The sequence below is a fragment of the Oncorhynchus clarkii genome, chromosome 12 (assembly GCF_045791955.1).
Source record: "Oncorhynchus clarkii lewisi isolate Uvic-CL-2024 chromosome 12, UVic_Ocla_1.0, whole genome shotgun sequence".
Lineage (NCBI taxonomy): Eukaryota > Metazoa > Chordata > Actinopteri > Salmoniformes > Salmonidae > Oncorhynchus > Oncorhynchus clarkii.
Genome location: NC_092158.1, coordinates 32,544,608 through 32,565,904, shown reverse-complemented (window position 1 = coordinate 32,565,904; position 21,297 = coordinate 32,544,608). Strand labels below are relative to the sequence as shown.

The window sequence follows — 21,297 nt, the reverse complement described above, 5'->3', positions numbered from 1 at the left end:
TGTCATAAAAAAGTATGAAGCTAGCTTGCTAAAACACATACACTAGTGATGCACTGAAATTTCATTTTTGGCCGAGAGCGATATCTGATATTTTTCTTGCCAAAAAAAACGATATCCGATATTTAAAATTTTAGTGGCCTTTTAAGCATTAACACACACACACACACGGACGCAGCGGTCTAAGGCACTGCATCTCAGTGCAAGAGTCACCACTACAGTCCCTGGTTCAAATTCAGGCTGTATCACACCCAGCCATGATTGGGAGTCTCATAGGGCAGCGTACAATTGGCCCAGCGTCGTCCGGGTCATCATTGTAAATAGGAATTTGTTCTTAACTGACTTGCCTAGTAAAATAAAGGTTACACACACACACACAAAAAGTTATTTTGCTGGCATTTACGTATGTCCCCATTACCAGTAAAACATAATCAAAACCTATTTCTTTCACTTATTTGCTGTGCTGTTTCGTTGTTCATTTGTTCAGTCAATTTTCTATGGAACGCCATTTGGGTCTTTGCGTGTCAAAAAAAGATGCACGTCAAACAACACTATTTGAAGTGTCAAATAAGCTTGTTGACCAATCAGGACCTGAATATAACTGTACTTCAAATAATAATTTAATGCGTTGATACATTTTTTACACAATCACTCGTATTTCATATGTCACAACGAATCATCGATACGTATGCTATGATGCTGGTAAAGTTGTCTAGCGCACCTACAGTGCTGGTCATATAAAAAGCTAGGTAGCTCATGGATGCAAACTAGTTCTTCACCAAAAACATAGCAAAATGAAAATGTTTCATTAGTTAAAGTTAGCTAGCTAACTATATTGCTAGGTGTCATCTAAAATAACCCTAATTTATAAGACAGTTCTTATTTGATTAATGGTGGTCGGACCCATCTATGTGAAGCTAGCCACAATAAGGATTAGCCACAGTAGTTGGCTTTGCGTTTAGCCTTCAAAATTAAAGTACTACTATTTGTATTCATTTGCATCACTGTCAATTACCTACTTTTATTTTGAAGGCAAACTGCAAATTCCACTATTGTGCCTAATCCTTATAATCCGGGCTGGTCGAGCTTCACTAGCCAGATGAAGCTAGCTGGCTGCTTATAACGTTAACTTTGGGCAACAGGGTTAAGTAGCTGGCTAGCTATTTATTTTCATGAACTGAAATTCAATAGGTGCACAACAAGTGGCTACCTAGCTAATACTTACAAGGATTCCTAAATCATTGCTATGAATAATACAAATGACTGCAGTTTTTACTGGTCATTGTTTTCAGGCTGGTTGTATTGGTGCTAGCTAGGTAGCAAGTTAAAGCTAGCTACCCCTGAAGGTGGGGGTCGAACAAATTATGCTTTTTTTTACCAACGCGCTATTGTAAACATATCGTTCGTGGCTGGTGTTTGCAAACTTTTTTGTACAGCTTTGACAGTACTACTGTATATTTTTTGACACGCAAAAAATAACCAAACGGAGTTCCATAGTATGTATGTCATGAAGCTAATGGCAGTGACGCTATTACTGTGTAACTCCGGTAGGGCAACATCATCGGAAAAATAGCACACTTGGTAGTGTGTACCGGTGCTCGACCAGTCGGCGAAAGCCAACATCACCCAGGACAGAGAACGATTGATTGTCATGGGCAATGAATTCCATTATCTTGGCTTTAATGGATTTCGACTTTGAGTTGTCAAAGGACTGCTCAACTTGTTGACTGCTTGATCCACACAGCAGACATTGTGGGCTAGGCTAGAATGCTGTGTTGCACATGTAGCGCAACATTTTACGTGGCGTCTTTACGTCCTGTATCTACGTTATATAGGTAGGTATGCACGGTAGCTTTGACATCGGCGTTAAACTAGACATCGGGCCGATACTGATGTTGGCATTTTTAGCTAATATCGTCCGATTCCGATATGCACCGATATATCGTGCATCCCTAACACACACTTACTTGTTGGTACACTTACAGCTCATTGAAATAATTCCTCCTGAAAAGCGATGGAATTAAAAGCTATTTTGTCATGTATACTTGCATGGTATGTCAAAAAAATAAAGCAAAGAAGCTGTGAAAATATATTAATTATTGCTTATTTTACAAAGATATTCCAAAATGGCCTGGACATATTTGTTGGTAGAAAAGATAATAAATAATTGGATTGGTGATATTTCAAACTAATTAGTTTCGTTAATTAGTATCACACGTCTCCAATCTTGTAATCAGTCATTCAGCCTATTTAAATGGAGTAAAGTAGTCACTGTGCTGTTTGGTATCATTGTGTACACCACACTGAACATGGACCATAGAAAGCAAAGGAGAGATTTGTCTGAGGAGATCAGAAAGAAAATAGACAAGCATGGTAAAGTTAAAGGCTACAATACCATCTCCAAGCAGCTTGATGTTCCTGTGACAACAGTTGCAAATATTATTAACAAGTTTAAGGTCCATGGAACTTTAGCCAACCTCCCTGGGCGCAGCAACAAGAGGAAAATCGCCCCCAGATTGAACAGAAGGATAGTGCAAATGGTAGAAAAAGAACTAAGCATAACTGCCAATGAGATACAAGCTGAACTCCAAGGTGAAGGTGTCAGTTTCTGATCACATCATCTGTCACCTTTTGAGCGAAAGTGGGCTCCATGGAAGAAGACCCCCCCCAAAAAAAGCCAGACTGGAATTTGCTAAAATGCATATTGACAAGCCACAATCCTGGGAGAATGGCCTTTGGACAGATGAGTCAAAACTGGATCTTTTTGGCAAGTCACATCAGCTCTATGTTCACAGACGAAAAAATTAAGATTCCCAAAAAAGAACACCATACCCACAGTGAAACACGGAGGAGGCTCAGTTATGTTTTGGGGCTGCTTTGCTGCGCCTGGCACAGGGTGCCATGAATCTTTGCAGGGCTCAATGAAATCTCAAGACTACCAAGGCATTCTGGAGTGAAACGTACTGCCCAGTGTCAGAAAGCTCTGGCTCAGTAGCAGGTCATGGGGCCTCCAACAGGATAATGACGCAAAACACATAGCTAAAACGCACCCAAGAATGGATGAGAACAAAACATTGGACTATTCTGAAGTGGCCTTCTATGAGTCCTGATCTGAATCCTATCGAACATCTATGGAAAGAGCTGAAACTTGCAGTCTGGAGAAGGCACCCATCAAACCTGAGATAGCTGGGGCAGTTTTCTCAGGAAGAGCCAAACTATCTGTTAACAGGTGCAGAACAACAGAAAATGTTTGATTGAGGTGATTGCCTCTAATTGTGGTGCAACAAAATATTAGGTTAATGGTCCCATCATTTGTTTCATTATTTACAACATTATGTTGAATAAAAAATCTAAGTCTGATTTCTTTTAAATCTGGAATAAACAATTTAAGAGAATTGTAAATTCTTTGTTTTTTGTGGAGGGGTACCTACAAATTTGAGCGTCTGTCCGTATATAAACTCAGCAAAAAAAGAAACATCCTTTTTCAGGACCCTGTCTTTCAAAGATGGATTTTTACTTCACAGATCTTTATGGTAAAGGGTTTAAAGACTGTTTCCCATGCTTGTTCAATGAACCATAAAACAATTAATGAACATGCACCTGTAGAACAGTCGTTAAGACACTAACAGCTTACAGACGGTAGGCAATTAAGGTCACAGTTATGAAAACTTAACACTAGAGGCCTTTCTACCGACTGAAAAACACCAAAAGAAAGATGCCCAGGGTCCCTGTTCACCTGCGTGAATGTGCCTTAGGCATGCTGCAAGGAGGCATGAGGACTGCACATGTGGCCAGAGCAATAACTTGCAATGTCCGTACTGTGAGATGCCTAAGACAGTGCTACAGGGAGACAGCACGGACAGCTGATCGTCCTCGCAGTGGCAGACCACGTGTAACAACACCTGCACAGGATCGGTACATCCGAACATCACACCTGTGGGACAGATACAGTATGGCAACAACAACTGCCCGAGTTACACCAGGAACACACAATCCCTCCATCAGTGCTCAGACTGTCTTTGATAGGCTGAGAGAGGCTGGACTAAGGGCTTGTAGGCCTGTTGTAAGGCAGGTCCTCACCAGACATCACCGGCAACAACGTCGCCTATGGGCACAAACCCGTCGCTGGACCAGACAGGAGTGGCAAATAGTGACTTCACTGACAAGTCGCAGTTTTGTCTCACCAGGGGTGATGGTCGGATTCATGTTTATCGTCGAAGGAATGAGCGTTACATCGAGGCCTGTACTCTGGAGCGGGATCGAATTGGAGGTGGAGGGTCCGTCGTGGTCTGGGGCGGTGTCACAGCATCATCGGACTGAGCTTGTTGTAATTGCAGGCAATCTCAACACTGTGCGTTACAGAGAAGACATCCTCCTCCCTCATGTGGTATCCTTCCTGCAGGCTCATCCTGACATGACAATGCCACCAGCCATACTGCTCATTCTGTGTGTGATTTCCTGCAAGACAGGAATGTCAGTGTTCTGCCATGGCCAGCAAAGAGCCCGGATCTCAGTCCCATTGAGCACATCTGGGACCTGTTGGATCAGAGGGCTAGGGCCATTCCCCCCAGAAATGTCCGGGAAATTGCAGGTGCCTTGGTGGAACATCTCACAGCAAGAACTGGCAAACCTGGTGAGCAGTCCATCAGGAGGAAATGCACTGCAGTACTTAATGCAGCTGGTGGCCACACCAGATACTGACTGTTACTTTTGATTTTGACCCCCCTTTCGTTCAGGGACACATTATTACATTTCTGTTAGTCACATCTGTGGAACTTGTTCAGTTTATGTCTCAGTTGTTGAATCTTATGTTCATACAAATATTTACACATGTTAAGTTTGCTGAAAACAAACGCAGTTGATAGTGAGATGTTTCTTTTTTTGCTGTGTTTATATATTATTTATTTAGCAAATTGGCTTAGTCTCGTAGTGAGGAGTCTATAAAACATTGCTAGATTCATAAGCATTTTTTGCTATTCTGAAATATATTGGAATAAATATTACTAAACTATAAAGCTACGGTCAGATGCTCTCAATGTCGCAGCTGTAGAACTTTGAGGCTCTGGGGACCCATGCCAAATCTTTTCAGTCTCCTGAGGGAGAAAAGGTGTTGTCGAGCCCTCTTCACAACTGTCTTGGTGTGTTTGGAACATGATAGTTCGTTGGTGATTTGGACACCAATGAACTTGAAACTCTCGACCCACTCCACTAAAGCCCCGTCGATGTTAAGTGGGGCCTGTTCGGCTGTCTCATCATTGTCAATGATCAGGCCTACCACTGTTGTGTCATTAGCAAACTTAATAATGGTGTTTGAGTTGTGTTTGGCCACACTGTCGTGGGTGAACAGGGAGTACAGGAGAGGACTAAGCACACACCCCTGAGGGGCCCCAGTGTTCAGGATCAGCAATCACAGTTTAATGGGCACCTGATAACATTTGGTAGTTGAACAGTAGCGTAATGGTACTTCCTTTTTGCCTGTACATTTTGTGTGAATAACCATAGATTTGGAAGATGTTTTTGAGTTTCATTTTCCCTTTTACACATCTATTACAGTTAAAATGCCAAACTCCACTGTCAGTTGTTGTTGGTGTGTCTCAGAGAGCAGCAGCACTGACCTCCTGTCCAGACTTGGCAGAGTTCTCTGCAGATGAGTGTAGGGACTCGATCTCCCCCTCAATCATGGCTGCCTCTAAACACTCGTGCAGGTCCTTAAAGCCATTCACCTGCAGAGGGTACTGCCCGAACATCTCTGTGTTCTCAAACTTCTTTCCTGTGAGGAAGGGAACAGGAGCACAGAAATGTAAACTACATTTACAGTGAGGGAAAAAGGTATTTGATCCCCTGCTGATTTTGTACGTTTGCCCACTGACAAAGAAATGATCAGTCTATCATTTTAATGGTAGGTTTATTTGAACAGTGAGAGACAGACAAAAATCCAGAAAAACGCATGTCAAAAAATTTAACATTTATTTGCATTTTAATGAGGGAAAAAAGTATTTGACCCCCTCTCAATCAGAAAGATTTCTGGCTCCCAGGTGTCTTTTATACAGGTAACGAGCTGAGATTAGGGGCACACTCTTAAAGGGAGTGCTCCTAATCTCAGTTTGTTACCTGTATAAAAAAGACACCTGTCCACAGAAGCAATCAATCAATCAGATTCCAAACTCTCCACCATGGCCAAGACCAAAGAGCTCTCCAAGGATGTCAAGGACAAGATTGTAGACCTACACAAAGCTGGAATGGGCTACAAGACCATCACCAAGCAGCTTGGTGAGAAGGTGACAACAGTTGGTGCGATTATTCGCAAATGGAAAAAACCCAAAAGAACTGTCAATCGCCCTCGGCCTGGGGCTCCATGCAAGATCTCACCTCGTGGAGTTGCAATGATCATGAGAATAGTGAGGAATCAGCCCAGAACTACACAGGAGGATTTGTCAATGATCTCAAGGCAGCTGGGACCATAGTCACCAAGAAAACAATTGGTAACACACTACACCGTGAAGGACTGAAATCCTGCAGCACCCGCAAGGTCCCCCTGCTCAAGAAAGCACATATACATGCCCGTCTGAAGTTTGCCAATGAACATCTGGATGATTCAGAGGACAACTGGGTGAAAGTGTTGTGGTCAGATGAGACCAAAATGGAGCTCTTTGGCATCAACTCAACTCGCCGTGTTTGGAGGAGGAGGAATGCTGCCTATGACCCCAAGAACACCATAACCACCGTCAAACATGGAGGTGGAAACATTATGCTTTGGGGGTGTTTTTCTGCTAAGGGACAACTTCACCGCATCAAAGGGACGATGGACGGGCCCATGTACCGTCAAATCTTGGGTGAGAACCTCCTTCCTTCAGCCAGGATATTGAAAATGGGTTGTGGATGGGTATTCCAGCATGACAATGACCAAAAACACACGGCCAAGGCAACAAAAGAGTGGCTCAAGAAGAAGCACATTAAGGTCCTGGAGTGGCCTAGCCAGTCTCCAGACCTTAATCCCATAGAAAATCTGTGGAGGGAGCTGAAGGTTTGAGTTGCCAAACGTCAGCCTCGAAACCTTAATGATTTGGAGAAGATCTGCAAAGAGGAGTGGGACAAAATCCCTCCTGAGATGTGTGCAAACCTGGTGCCAACTACAAGAAACGTCTGACCTCTTGTGGTTTCCAACAAGGGTTTTGCCACCAAGTGTTTTGCAGAGGGGTCAAATACTTATTTCTTATTAAAATGAAAATCAATTTATAACATTTTTGACATGTGTTTTTTCTGGAATTTTTTGTTGTTGTTCTGTCTCTCACTGTTCAAATAAACCTACCATTAAAATTATAGACTGATCATTTCTTTGTCAGTGGCCAAACATACAAAATCAGCAGGGGATCAAATACTTTCTTCCCCTCACTGTATGTACCTCACAATAACAGTTGTGGCCATAACCAACAACTAATTAAAGAAGCACTGGGATTTGGTAGAGGCAGTTGAACCCGATTATGAAGTACTATTCCTCCGAGGCTTGCTTGCGAGCACGTGCCATATGGGGAGGCTAGGGAGAAAGTGGCCCAGGCGTGAGAGAGAGAGGAGAGACCCATTTCACATTAATTTATCAGCCAGGCCTGGTTTCAAATAGGTTTTGTTTAGTTTCAAATACTTAAAGCATTTGATTGAGCCTGCCTGAGATGCCAGTTGGGCAGGGTTTATACCTTTTCCATTGGTGCATTGCACCAGGCAAGCTCAACCAAACAAATAAGACAAATAACATTTGAACCCAGATGTTGCCATCACATCCACTAACTGACTACATACAGCACAGAGCCTCAGCTGACCCACTGCGCTGACTACAGCACCTGAGTGCTGACTGACCAGAAAAAAAAAACAGAACCCAGGGAGTGGAGAGGGAAAGCTAGCGGACATGCTAATGAGACATTAAGGTCATAAGAAGAGCAGAAGCTGCCTTGCTGGTCCAGCTTTGTGTCTGGCGGTTCTGAGCCAGTATTGTCATGCATAATTAGAACAATGTCAATCAGACGTCAAGGTCCTCCAGGATCAATGCTCTGCAGTCCCGGTACTTTTACATGTGCCACATCTCATTAAAGATGACCTCCAGGATCTTAAGCACAACAAATTCGTAACATATTTCTTTACAGTCTAAGAGGTTGGCAACATGGCATATGGAATTGTGTTAAGATGGATCATTTAGCTATTTGATTTTTAATTTTAGGAGCCCTTTACGTATACAAAAAATATATATATAACATTCCTAAATGGCAAAAAAATAAATGATAAGAATCAAGGTTTTGATCTGTCTGTCCTATATCAAGGAGATATTTAACCGCTTTTTTTGGGTAGGCACAAAACTACCTTCATACTTCCATACATTTTTTAAACCTGTACCGGTCACCTTCAGACGATTCTTGTGACACTTGTGTGAGAACAGCATCGTGTTCATGAGAGTGGTCATAATAGTTTGTAGGTCAAACTGTTCGGACGCTACAGACATTTGTGAGAAGACCGATTTCTGGGACGAACATATCATACAAAATGGATGACGTAGTACGCAAAAACAGGGACCACCTTTGTCTCGTGAGCACCACTTTAAAAACTACTGTCTGAAATTATACAAACGTTTGAGAGTGCATCTTTAAAACAAGGTCACCTTTCATTACCAGGGGCAAGGACTCTCTCTCCCTCTCTCATTGCTGCTGCTACTGCTACAGACGGCTGAGCCTCATCTCTCAATCACTCTCCAGTCATGTAGTATCCTACTACACCAGTGGCGTTCTAACATGTTTGCCTTCCTCTCTCACCTTCCAGAACCCCCACAGCCTGGAAGCGGCCATAGAACAGCTCAACCATCGGGTTCTTTGGTTTCTCACCCTCTCTGGGAACGGAAAGAGGTCAGAGTCAAAACACACACTCATTGGGGTGTCACAGTGCACGCACGCACACACACACACACGTGGAAGAGGATGTTTAGGCCTCTAAGCTATATGAATAATGATCCTAGCCCCTTTTGCACAGGTACCTTCATAAAATGGTTACTAAAGTCACTATGGTACATACTGTATGAAAACACAGAAAGGGCATGTGTCCCATTGTCCCCTAGGAAAATTAATCACAGCATGTGTGTGTGTTTCATGTGCTTTTTTGACAAATCATGTGTGTGACATTAGCGAGATGTTTTTCCATACCTGTCCTCCTCTGCCTTCATCTGGAAGGCATCCTCCAACCAGTCCAACAGCTTATGTGTAAACTCACTGACATCCTGCTGTTCCAGGAACACAGAGAGAAACAGACCAATTACAACACTACTTCCAAGCAGCACACAAAGACAAACCAACCGGACAATTAGAACAATGCTTTAAGGGCAACTGTGAGGAGTGAAGAGTTTACACAGGCTCCAATTATGCCCAGCAGCACAGGTCCAATCACTTAAAATCACTGTAGAATATAATAGGCCTAGAACTCCTAGACCTAGAGAATTTAGCCAAGGTTTAAAACATGGAAAGGAGGTAAGTGGGATTGCAAAAGTCGATTTATATCCCCCCAGTTGGGTCAAATGTAATTGTTAGGCTTCAAAAGCAACCAACAGCCCAGAGGATCCTTTACAGACGTCCATTGCACCCTCTGATTGGGGTCAACACTTCTCTAACCCCAGACACACGAAGGGGCAAGAGCAGAGCGTACTGTAGCCATTACTGATGAGTACAGTGGTCAGATGGCCGACCTCACAGGACCTTAACAGACACATTAGCTCATCATTACCAGGTTTTGGGGGGCAGACACTGGACAGTTTTGGGACTGTGTCATATTACCATTACATTACAGCATATTAGCATAAAGGAGCTAATCGTGGTCTAGGGATTAAGATTATAGACAAGCGTGGTTGATGGTGTCAGGGGGACAGGGGAGGGCCTGGTGTTCCAACTTCCACTGGGCCTTGTTACCCTTGCTGACTCAGCCAAATAGTTAAGGGAGGGGTCAGTCCTCTGCCAAAGAGACAAGGGACAATGGGAAGGTAGGAGAGAATTCTAATCATGCATTTACCAACTGACAAAACAATGGTATCTTGGTCGCTTAAAAAAAAATACATACTTTGTGTATATAGTGTATATCAGATATGTAAATGGACACCCCTTCAAATGAGTGGATTTGGCTATTTCGGCCACACCCTTTGCTGACAGGTGAATAAAATCAAGCACACGGCCATGCAATCTCCAAAGACAAGCATTGGCAGTTGATAGAAGCCACAATCGGCAATACTAAAGCTGACCTAGCACCCACCCGCCAAATGGCAGTAGAATGGCCTTTCTGAAGAGCTCAGTGACATTCAACATGGCACGGTCATAGAATGCCACCTTCACAACAATTTAGTTTGTCAGATTTCTGCCCTGCTAGAGCTGCCCCGGTCAACTGTAAGTGCTGTTATTGTGAAGTGGAAACGTCTAGGAGCAACAACGTCTCAGTCGCGAAGTGGTAGACCACACAAGCTCACAGAACAGGACTGCTGAAGTGTGTTGCAACCACACTCACTACAGAGTTCCAAACTGCCTCTGGAAGCAACTTCAGCACAAGAACTGTTCGTCAGTAGCTTCATGAAATGGGTTTCCATGACCGAGCAGCTGCCTAAGATAACTATGCGCAATGCCAAGTGTTGGCTGGAGTGGTGTAAAGCTTGCCGACATTGGACTCTGGAGCAGTGGAAGCACGTTCTCTGGAGTGATCAATCACGCTTCACAACAGGGCAGTGTGATGGACGAATCTGGGTTTGGCGGATGCCAGGAGAACCTGCACAAATGCATAGTGCCAACTGTACATTTTGATGGAGGAATAATGATCTGTTTTTAAAATTTTCATGGTTTCAGGATAGGCCCCTTAGTTCCAGTGAAGGGAAATCTTAATGCTACAGCATACAATGGAATTCTAGACAATAATGTGTTTCCAACTTTGTGGCAGCAGTTTGGGGAAGGCTCCTTCCTGTTTCAGCATGACAATGCCCCCGTTCAAAGTGAAGTACAATGGTTTGTCGAGATCGGTGTGGAAGAACTTTGCTGGCCTGCACAGAGCCCTGACCTCAACCCCATTGAACACCTTTGGGATGAATTGGAACTCCAACTGCTTGTGGTTGAATGGAAGCAAGTCCCCACAGCAATATTTCAACAACTAGTGGAAAGTTATATCAGCAAAAGGGGGACAAACTCCATGTTAATGCCCATGATTTTGGAATGAGATGTTCGAAGAGCAGGAATAATCAGAATTTGTTGGTAACATATGTAAGATGTTTTATATTCATCATATGTTTGTAAGTTACTTCTCATCAGAATGGTATTTTTGTATAATACTGTGGCGAGGTTGCAGTTATCTGTTCTATGTCAAGACTAAGTTGCATGGGCCGCAGAGAGGGGAGAGGTCAAAGTATCATCATGTGTAAACATATCTTTTGCTCCACTGTGTCTGTGTGCCAGTTCACTCCCTACTTTTCCCATCGGGGATGGCAGTGTCTGGAATCATTCTATCCTCTCCGTGAGCTTGTCCAGGATTGGTTGTATTTAGAGTTGGTTGACAATTTGATATATGCCTGTTGATATGGAGGATTGGTTTATGGTTCTGGGGTTTGAGTAAAAAAGCTGAACGATTTATTATGTCTATGCTGTCTGACTATGTGTGTTTTTGCTATTAAAGGAACTCAGCTGCAATGAAGGGGGGCTCTCAGAGAATTAATGGTTAGACACTAAATTGCCTGAGAGTCACAGGATTGTGATAGAGCTGATATAATTAAAGATGGACTTTGATAACTAACTCTGACTTGTGTGTGGTTTGCGCTCATGATTTGGTAAATAGAGGACATTTCCACGACATTTGGCGACGAGGAGGGGATGTGAATCTTCACTCGGTGACCGTTCCTACGATCTAGGTAAATAAATCGTGCACGAGGGATCCCCTAAACTTGGGATCTCAGGGAGAACCACACTTCGGGAACGAAGCAGATGGACCAACCTTTGATCTAAGAGGAAGCGAGCCGAGTGGATACCACATCTCGAACTGAGTTTTTTTTAAAGAAAAAGGTGAGTGAACCACACACAGATTTGAAGTTGAGTTTTTTAATTATGCCTGTTACGTATACTCTGAGCGTGAATTCCTTTGTAAGGAAGGCACCTTGGCGGTGTAAGCAGGGCCGAGTCAGAGGAGAGTAATCTGGGGGTTTTGTGGACTCAAAAGATACTCTGCACTGTCCGGTTGCCAGTGACCAAGAGCCCTCCTGACACTGAATTGATCACAGTGGGGATTTGGTGAGGTCTGTCGGGGTGATGGGCCAGGGGGTCTGTGTGTTCTAGGTGAAACACGGCACTTGGTGAAGCCCTATTGGAAGAAGGACCTCATTCTGTGCGTCTGTGTGATTTGTCTAAGTGATCCTCAGATGTGGTGAATTCCAATTATTTTAAATGTGCTAGCCAGATATGCCCTGGGTTACTCTGTGTGAGTATTTTCTTATGGGATCACTAGGTAATAGTTGTCGGACCGTTCTGTGTGAGCGGGGTAGGGTTGACTCTGTGTGGGCAAACCTTTTTTCTGATGTTCTGTGTGGACGTCTGACCAGTTCTATGTGAACATCTGACCAATCCTGTGTGGACGATCCTGAAAGTTCTGTGTGAGTACCTAAGATTTCTTAAGTTTTATATGGATTCTGTGAATTATTTGAAATTATGATGAATTGTATGTGTGTACAATCAATTACTAGAGATTTGATAAAGTAATGCTGAGAATCATTAGATACAATTTAAACCACCCATTCGTAGACGTACGTAGGTTTTGAGTTGGTATCTTAAATGGATAATTTGATAAAGATGAAGTTTTTAAGCACTATTAAAATAATCTACAAAATCTGGGAAATTGAGCTCTAGAAACTGATTAGAGTGTGTCCACTTTTGGTTATCTTACCCTAACGATGTAACTATAAAACGCATATTGGATTATCTCCGTCTGGGTGAAACATTTGAAATTAAACTGCCCTTAAGGTCTGAACATGTTATAATTTTTCTTCCCAGTATGAGAGAAGTTGTGGGATTTATTGAATAAACTGTTTTCCATAAAGTTAAAGAGAATTCGAGGGATGCTCGATGTAATTTATAATGTCGTACAAAGCCTAAGGTTTTCCATCAAACTAATTATCATTGCGTGATTAATGTGATGTAGTAAAGTAATTGAAAGACGTTGCATAAGTAAACATAATCTATTTTTATTAAAAGGCGCAATATCTGTTTCCTAGTCATTAACTGTCGATTTTATTCTTTGATTGCTAATATATTCATTTGGAATCATAGCTGGAGTAACGTTTGTCCTATTAAAATTGGTCTATTATTCTTCTGGGAATTACCGATAGTGACGTGTTTTGATTTTACTTTGTAAATGGGGTTTATATGCGGAGAATCTTAGTTTTTTGCAATAGCATTAGTGGTTCAGTGGTAGAATTCTCGCCTGCAACGCGGGAGGCCCGAGTTCCATTCCCAGTCATGGCGCTGGCTGAATTCTGAGTTTTTGATTGCAAATAATCTATTTGTATGTTTTGCCTGGAAAGTTATGGTCGCTAGTGTTTGTATAAGAGATTAATTGAACGTTTTCAATAGATTGTTTAGGTTAAATTGATAGACTAATTCAATTTAAAATAATAACGAAGCGAATTCTGATGCAAGACGATGTCTGTTCACTAAATGATCTGCTGGAATAATGTATTGAGAATTGGGTCGTATTTAAATCACTGTATCAATAGAGAAGACAGTTACCTAAGTTAAAGAAATTCTGAATAATAGCGGGGAGAGAATGGCAATGGAAAGTGGTTACCGAAATGTTTTTCATTTCTTATAGATTGACTGACGCATGTTATAATTTTGGCGCTGCGTGTTCTTTTTAAAGAAATAGAATACATTTCATAAGTGTGAAGAGCAAAGAGAAGAGGAAGTTATAAAGTTGGGGTTTTAATCTTACGATAGAGGTAAGGAAAAAACGTTGAAATGAGAGGGGTTATATTTTTGCCCAACTGGGGGAAAAATAAACAGGAAAGTTGAGTTGAAAGTATGGAAGAGAGTTAGTTACTGTGTTGGCTACTAATTGTCAGGGAAAGTTGCTGGAGGCAGGTAGATTGTTGTAGAATAACGTACATTTGCGTTATTAGTTTGAATATACAATAACCTTACTCTAATTGTTTTGACCGTTGTTCAGGTACATTTTTTTCTGTATTTCTAGCAGCTGATTCGCTAGGTGGGCATCATAGATTTGTGGGAGACTGGATGTCTGAATCATAAAACATTGTGATAAAAGATTCTGATGGTTATTGATTCTTGGTTTGATTGTTTAAGTAACACCAGTTAATTTGCGCAGAAAAGTTCATGTAGTCTAACATTATAGTATGTTTCCATTATGTGGAACAATGTCAGGTCATTAAAGATGATTGCTGGATTGAATAGTATGAGAACCTGTTGACAGAAGACTGAATGGGTATGAATGTTGAAAAGCAAGCTTGGGCCAAACTAGTATGTTAAGTGGGGGAGTATCATAGATTTTAATTATAGTGTTGTTACCGCAATAGTCAAAACAATTTCATGGAATTATCATTAGGTTTGGTTTATAGTTCACGTTTGAGTTTCTGAATCGATGTAGTGTAATGAATACTAAGTGTTTTTGTGTTTTCTCCGGGAAAATTGATATTTTACTGTCTCTCTCTGGAATGTTTCCAGGGACTATACTCTTGGGGAGAGTGAGTGAAATTGAGGCCATAAACTACCACATTGGGATTTAATGAGTTTTTATTTTCTGACTTTTCATTACACACGCAAATTCTTTTGATAAAGGAATGTTCTGGGAACATGGAAATACAAAAATGTTGGAACTAGTTGACTATTGTTTGCAATTTGTTTAATATAGTGAAAAACACTGCTTTGAAGGGTTTTGTATGACCTATGACCTTCGGATGACTTTCCGTTGTGGCTTGATCACCCGCATTGGAAAGCCATTTGGATAATGAATTTATGGTCATTTGTAATACTGCTTTCAAAATAATTTGTGTAATTGGTAAATATGTTTCTTAGCCATATTTGTAATTTGGACCACTGTGAAGGGCATTGCTTTTAACTAAGGGTATGCTGCTTTAAGTCTATTTTCCTATGACCATAGGGGTTAAATAATTTTTCTTTGTGGAGTATTTTTTTCAGTTTAGTGATTTTAATTTGATTAGGTTAGCTGAAATTTTGTTTTACATTACTCTCATACGGAGAGGTGTGTAAAACATGGGGGAGGATTCAGTTTGAGGGTTTGAATTGAAGTTATACAACTTAAGTGATAATGTGAATGAGTGTATTGTATTGTATGTATTGTTGTGTTTGTTTTGTTCTATTCCCGAGGGGTATAGGTCTAATTTCTTGATCCTTGGCTCTATGATGGAGTTGACAGTGAGATGGGGAGTATAAACCAATTTGAAAGAATAGTTTCAATAGAATGTTTTGATATTCTCTGTGAAATATGTTTAGATATGTGTGTTAAGAATAATTGGTAAAAGTAATCATTTATCATGTAGTTAATGAACTGAACTAAACTGTTGTTCTGATCTGTTCTTTCGAGGTTATCATGAAAAGTGACATCAGACGGTATCTTAATGCATGGAAGAGATAATTTGGAACGAATGGTGTGTGTACCTCAAAACCCCCTCTAACTGGCTGAAGAAGAGTGACAAAGGCGTTGAAGGAGGCTTTCCAAACCACTTCTACCGAGAGAAAAGAACCAAGCCAGAAATTGGTGTACAGTATCAGATCTAAGCTCTCATACTGTGAGAGTCCACTTGGAGTGATCATGGAGAAAGATCTGTTCTAACATTTTCTTATGATGCTGGTATATTGGTTGACGAATGGACAAGACATGAGTGGTAAAGATGAGACATTGAAATTGGGACATTATCATGGGCAGTCCACTTTGAACTGTAAAGCTATCAAGCTATCTGAAGAAAAACGAAGATGCCAGAAGATGCCGTGCCTGTGTAAGGGGGGTTTAATCAACTGTGCCATTAAAATTGTTTATACTTTTGTGGTATCAGGTTGATTGAAGAGGTTTACACCATGTAAATTGTAGTAAATTAGATTAAGAATGCATTGAGATACTGTTCTGTATTATAATCATGATTAAAAAAGTTAATAGTAGAATTATGGGATAATTATACTGTATGTAAATCTGCTAATATTGATGTGTGTTAAATTGAGGTTTTTACTTTGAGTGATAAGACAAATTTGAATCACTGAGGAGTGCTATTCTAAATATTGGTTGGATAAATAGTTGGGTTGTTACTTATGATTTGGAATATGAATGATTTCACTGCCCTATGCTCTATTCCTAAGTATATTTCTGAGCATGAGGACTTAGAGGGATGTCTGTCCTATATGTTGTGAGGAGGCCTGTGTTTAGACACTGGTTCTCATGTAACTTAAAGAGCATAAATATGTTTTTATTTTCCTCAAATTGATTATTCTGTGTTATTAAACATGTGCAAGTTTGTCTTGTAGAATAAAGGTTGTAAACTTAGTTTCAGAAGGGAGAAAGCTTACATATAAGCTAAGGTATTTGACATTGAGGGGATTTGAATTTTAAAATATTGAGTATGTTACTATTCTGATTCTTCAGAAGGGAATGAGTCCCTTGAGAGGGGAATGTCATGGAATAATCAGAATTTGTTGGTAACATATGTAAGATGTTTTATATTCATCATATGTTTGTAAGTTACTTCTCATCAGAATGGTATTTTTGTATAATACTGTGGCGAGGTTGCAGTTATCTGTTCTATGTCAAGACTAAGTTGCATGGGCCGCAGAGAGGGGAGAGGTCAAAGTATCATCATGTGTAAACATATCTTTTGCTCCACTGTGTCTGTGTGCCAGTTCACTCCCTACTTTTCCCATCGGGGATGGCAGTGTCTGGAATCATTCTATCCTCTCCGTGAGCTTGTCCAGGATTGGTTGTATTTAGAGTTGGTTGACAATTTGATATATGCCTGTTGATATGGAGGATTGGTTTATGGTTCTGGGGTTTGAGTAAAAAAGCTGAACGATTTATTATGTCTATGCTGTCTGACTATGTGTGTTTTTGCTATGATTTTTTTTAAAAATTTTACCCCTTTTTCTCCCCAATTTCGTAGTATCCAATTGTTGTAGTAGCTACTATCTTGTCTCATCGCTACAACTCCCGTACGGGCTCGGGAGAGACGAAGGTTGAAAGTCATGCGTCCTCCGATACACAACCAACCAAGCCGCTGCTTCTTTAACACAGCGCACATCCAACCCGGAAGCCAGCCGCACCAATGCGCCGGAGGAAACACCGTGCACCTGGCCACCTTGGCTAGCGTACACTGCGCCCAGCCCGCCACAGGAGTCGCTGGTGCGCGATGAGACAAGGACACCCCACCGACCAAGCCCTCCCTAACCCGGGCGACGCTAGGCCAATTGTGCGTCGCCCCATGGACCTCCCGGTCGCGGCCGGTTACGACAGAGCCTGGGCGCGAACCCAGGACTCTGATGGCACAGCTGGCGCTGCAGTACAGCGCCCTTAACCACTGCGCCACCCGGGAGGCCCGTGTTTTTGCTATTAAAGGAACTCAGCTGCAATGAAGGGGGGCTCTCAGAGAATTAATGGTTAGACACTAAATTGCCTGAGAGTCACAGGATTGTGATAGAGCTGATATAATTAAAGATGGACTTTGATAACTAACTCTGACTTGTGTGTGGTTTGCGCTCATGATTTGGTAAATAGAGGAAATTTCCACGACACATGATGTCGTTAGACATTGTTCTACTGGAGTAGAATAATCACATTCAAATTGATTGCTCAATAAGAGCATTTGCTCCAGTGAGACATTTATTTTACAGCAAGCCCCTGTAGCCCTGCCCATGTACCCCATAATTACACTTGCTGGATCAAATAATACACCGAATTTGATCACACCAGATGTCTGGATGACTATGCATGGCGTAGCTGGCTTCATAAATAATTTTGTCTTGCCTTGCCACTGTGCTGTTGCTTGCTTTTTGAGGGGTCTAGGCTGGGTTACTGTAAAGCACTTTGTGACAACTGTTTATGTAAAAAAGGCATTATAAATACATTTGAAGGTTAGAGTGATAGCTAGGAGGTTTACCTGCTGAGACTCGCTGGACTTGAAGGCATCCTTGAGGATCTCCACAGCACGCGATGGGTCCACGTACTTCCTCTTAGAACCCACCATGAGTGAGAAAAGGTTTCTCAGCTCCTGCATGAAGGGCAGGTTCCTGTGCTCCTAAGGAACGACAACAGGAACAACACACACAGGGACGTTAGTTACCATGACAACTCGCCTTCTAGAGTAAGGGAATAATGGTTTCCAAATCACAGTCATATTCCAGTTTTAATGTTAAGCATATTTCAGACCATAGAGACTGCATTGAGAAGTAATACTATTATAATATGTTCACATTCAGTGCTTTATGATGGTGGTAGTGTGCCTATCAAAATATGAAGAACGGGTATATTCCCAGTTTATGCGAGGGAATGTGTTTTTCTGTTGGATCCTAGCGATGCTTAGCTGACCCAGTAAATCTGTGTTGGTGCGAGATGTGACAACCAGAGGGTTTCCTCCACTGCTCTATATACAGTAGGACACTGACTGGATGGCTGCACCACAACTACTGGCAATGAATCAATGAGTTATAAATTACACACTAAGCCTATGGTAGATGTTAAAAGCAAAGAGCAAAGCCTTGCTTCGAAGTCGAGCCTTGTTGACAGAAAAGAGCAGATTAAAAGAAAACTAGAGCAAGGTTCTCTCAGTGCTCAAGGCTATTGATGACAGGTTAGGGTCCAAGCCCTAAAAGGACTGAGTATGGGAGCCCTTCTGTTGAAAAACAATTTTAAAAAAAGGGGCAATATTACCATTTGCCCCTCGAGACGCCGTAGCAACAACATAGCCAGAAACTCTCCCTCAAAATAGTCTGAATTTCTCAAGTCAAAAAAGGTGCAGGAAAACTAGTCTTCTCTCTTTGAATGAAAACAAACACTTAATGTTCCACTCCTACTAGGAGTAGTACTGTTGACCGATCACCGAAGGAGGGTAGATTAGTGGATGTGTGCTAACCACTAACCCTATGGTGTGCTCCATGGGAAGCTGGTGGGAGGAACGTGCTGTGCAGATAAGATCGCAGTTGTGGAAACCAATGAGGTAGAGACTGCAGCTGCTACAGAGAGAGGGGGGGTGCTAAATAGACAGGGCAGTCAGGGGGAGCGTGAACCACTGGAACCTGAGGGGAAATCAGATCATGCTGCAACCAAATAGAGATGTTGCACAGTGAGGGTATTTACAACCCAGAGAGTCAAGCCTCTCTTCAGAGGGCCACTGCCCAGCTCAGAGGCTAACAGGAATGATAGCTGTCCAGCTGAGGGCCATGGATCTCAAAGTCAGGAGAGAGCTAACCAGACCTTTCCCCAGCTATCGCCTATAGGGTTTAACATATGTTCCTAACAGAAGGGGGGTTTTTCAGTGCCACTATCTCTGCAGCGTATTGGTCCGGGGGATGTGACCTAAGCTTCACTGCTGAGAGTTGATATGAGTTGTCTGGGTGAGTGGAGGACGATAGGTGGTTCACCTTCTGGTTGCGAGGCAGGTCCTGGACTCTGGCAGGAGGAGAGTAATACAGCACCAGCCTCTGGAACTCCAGTAGGTTGAACAGAGACTAGAAACAAACAGATAGAAACCAGTCAGCTTTCTTGAATAACATTAATTTCGCTTTGAACCAGCACTAAACATTTGTACACTATCAAAAGAGAGCATGCATGTTGCTATACAGTGAGGTAGTCAACAGCTGTTTTACACTATGGATGTTATCACACTTTTGCTGCTAGCTGGAATGCTGTATGGGTATGATGGATTACAGAAGAATGTTAGCGTACGAAGTTACGAACCAAACTTCCATATCTTTTGAAAAAAAGATTAAATAATTAGTAAAGGAGAATGATTAGTGGAGTTGTCACTTCATTTTATCACCTGCTTTCATTGAATCTCTAATTGTGGTTAGAGACCAAACCCAGGCAGACAGGGACCATGTGATGGTGTATCCAGTGTTCATTCAGAATATTTCAGCTCCCTTTACCCTCTACTAGGGGGTCTATACATTAACAACGTAATCCATACCTTATGACGGGGAGGGCTAGTCTTTCCAAGTCTCTCTAGATATATGTCAAGGCCTATATTGAATACATTACATTGATTTAGGATGTTTAGCAGAGTCAAAATGGAGGGTGTGTATTTATCCCCACCTGGATGACGGCGCTGAACCAGCAGGTGTTGCCCACGTTCTTGAGCCCGACGGGGCAGTTCTCCATCCTTTTCCTGTCGTGAGGGTTGGGCGAGTCACTCCACACCTCCGTGTGTGTCCGCTTCAGGCTCGCCTTGTTCTCCGCTATGCTGGCCTCCAGAACTCTGCAAAGAGTACAACAAGTTAAAGAAAACACTTTCATCAAAAGGATATTTTATTATTTCAAAGCCCTAACATGAATAAAGCATATTAGCGAAACTGCACAGCGACTTGCTCAGTCTGATCCCCTCAAATGCGCAGATCATTGACATTTTTCCACTCAAACACTCCAACTCCCTGAATGCTCCTCCTCTCCCCTTAGCCCAGCTGATGACATGACGGTGGTGTACCTGCTGATGGCTTGCTCCTCGTCGGTGATGCCAGTCTCCCTGAAGGCCCGGCTGGACTCCTCCAGGCTGAGAGCGATAGCCCTCTGGAGGTCATCCTTATCATCACCAGTCAGGTCAATCACATCTAAAGCAACACATACGTACAACTCCTTAATTACATACACACATATACATACTTACATTACTTAGACCTTCTTCATAACATAACTCAAGTTTTTCACACCAATCTTCCACTGACATCAATGCACGATTTACGCTTAAAGTTAAGTACTCCAAGTTCAAATCCCACCCTTACTGATTTTATAATCCCAGTCATGCTGCGGTGTTTCACAGACAGGAAAGGGCAGACCGACAATATCCTTTTTTTTATCCCAGCTTAAAAGACCACAAAGAGAAGAGCTTAACATTTGGTGCAGTAGCCTATAATATTAAACAAACCCATAAAAAGACTAAGGTGAGTCATCATCAGAGTAGTAAATAGAGCAAAAGGTTATCCCCTCCTCTCAGACAACTCTATTGACTGGGTTAAATTATAGGTCACGTGTCAAACTCATTCCACAGAGGGCCGAGTGTCTGCTGGTTTTCGCTCCACCCTCATACTCGATTGA

General features: G+C 42.0%; 1 protein-coding gene across 13 annotated transcripts in view; it reads right to left on the bottom strand.

Annotated features, from left to right (window-relative positions):
• The window catches only part of LOC139423081 (ubiquitin carboxyl-terminal hydrolase 25-like), a 53,045-nt gene that overhangs the window by 23,810 nt on the left and 7,938 nt on the right, over nucleotides 1–21,297 (bottom strand). For 9 of the 13 annotated variants that reach the window (XM_071174712.1, XM_071174714.1, XM_071174723.1 and 6 more), the window contains exons 4-10: nucleotides 20,690–20,813; nucleotides 20,302–20,464; nucleotides 19,632–19,718; nucleotides 18,152–18,289; nucleotides 9,177–9,253; nucleotides 8,793–8,866; nucleotides 5,613–5,767 (exon numbers count right to left, since the gene is read on the bottom strand). In XM_071174712.1, coding sequence (XP_071030813.1) covers nucleotides 5,613–5,767; nucleotides 8,793–8,866; nucleotides 9,177–9,253; nucleotides 18,152–18,289; nucleotides 19,632–19,718; nucleotides 20,302–20,464; nucleotides 20,690–20,813 — 818 coding nt within the window. The remainder of the gene's footprint in view (nucleotides 1–5,612; nucleotides 5,768–8,792; nucleotides 8,867–9,176; nucleotides 9,254–18,151; nucleotides 18,290–19,631; nucleotides 19,719–20,301; nucleotides 20,465–20,689; nucleotides 20,814–21,297) is intronic. The other 4 variants (XM_071174724.1, XM_071174715.1, XM_071174713.1 and 1 more) reach the window with 1 other exon arrangement.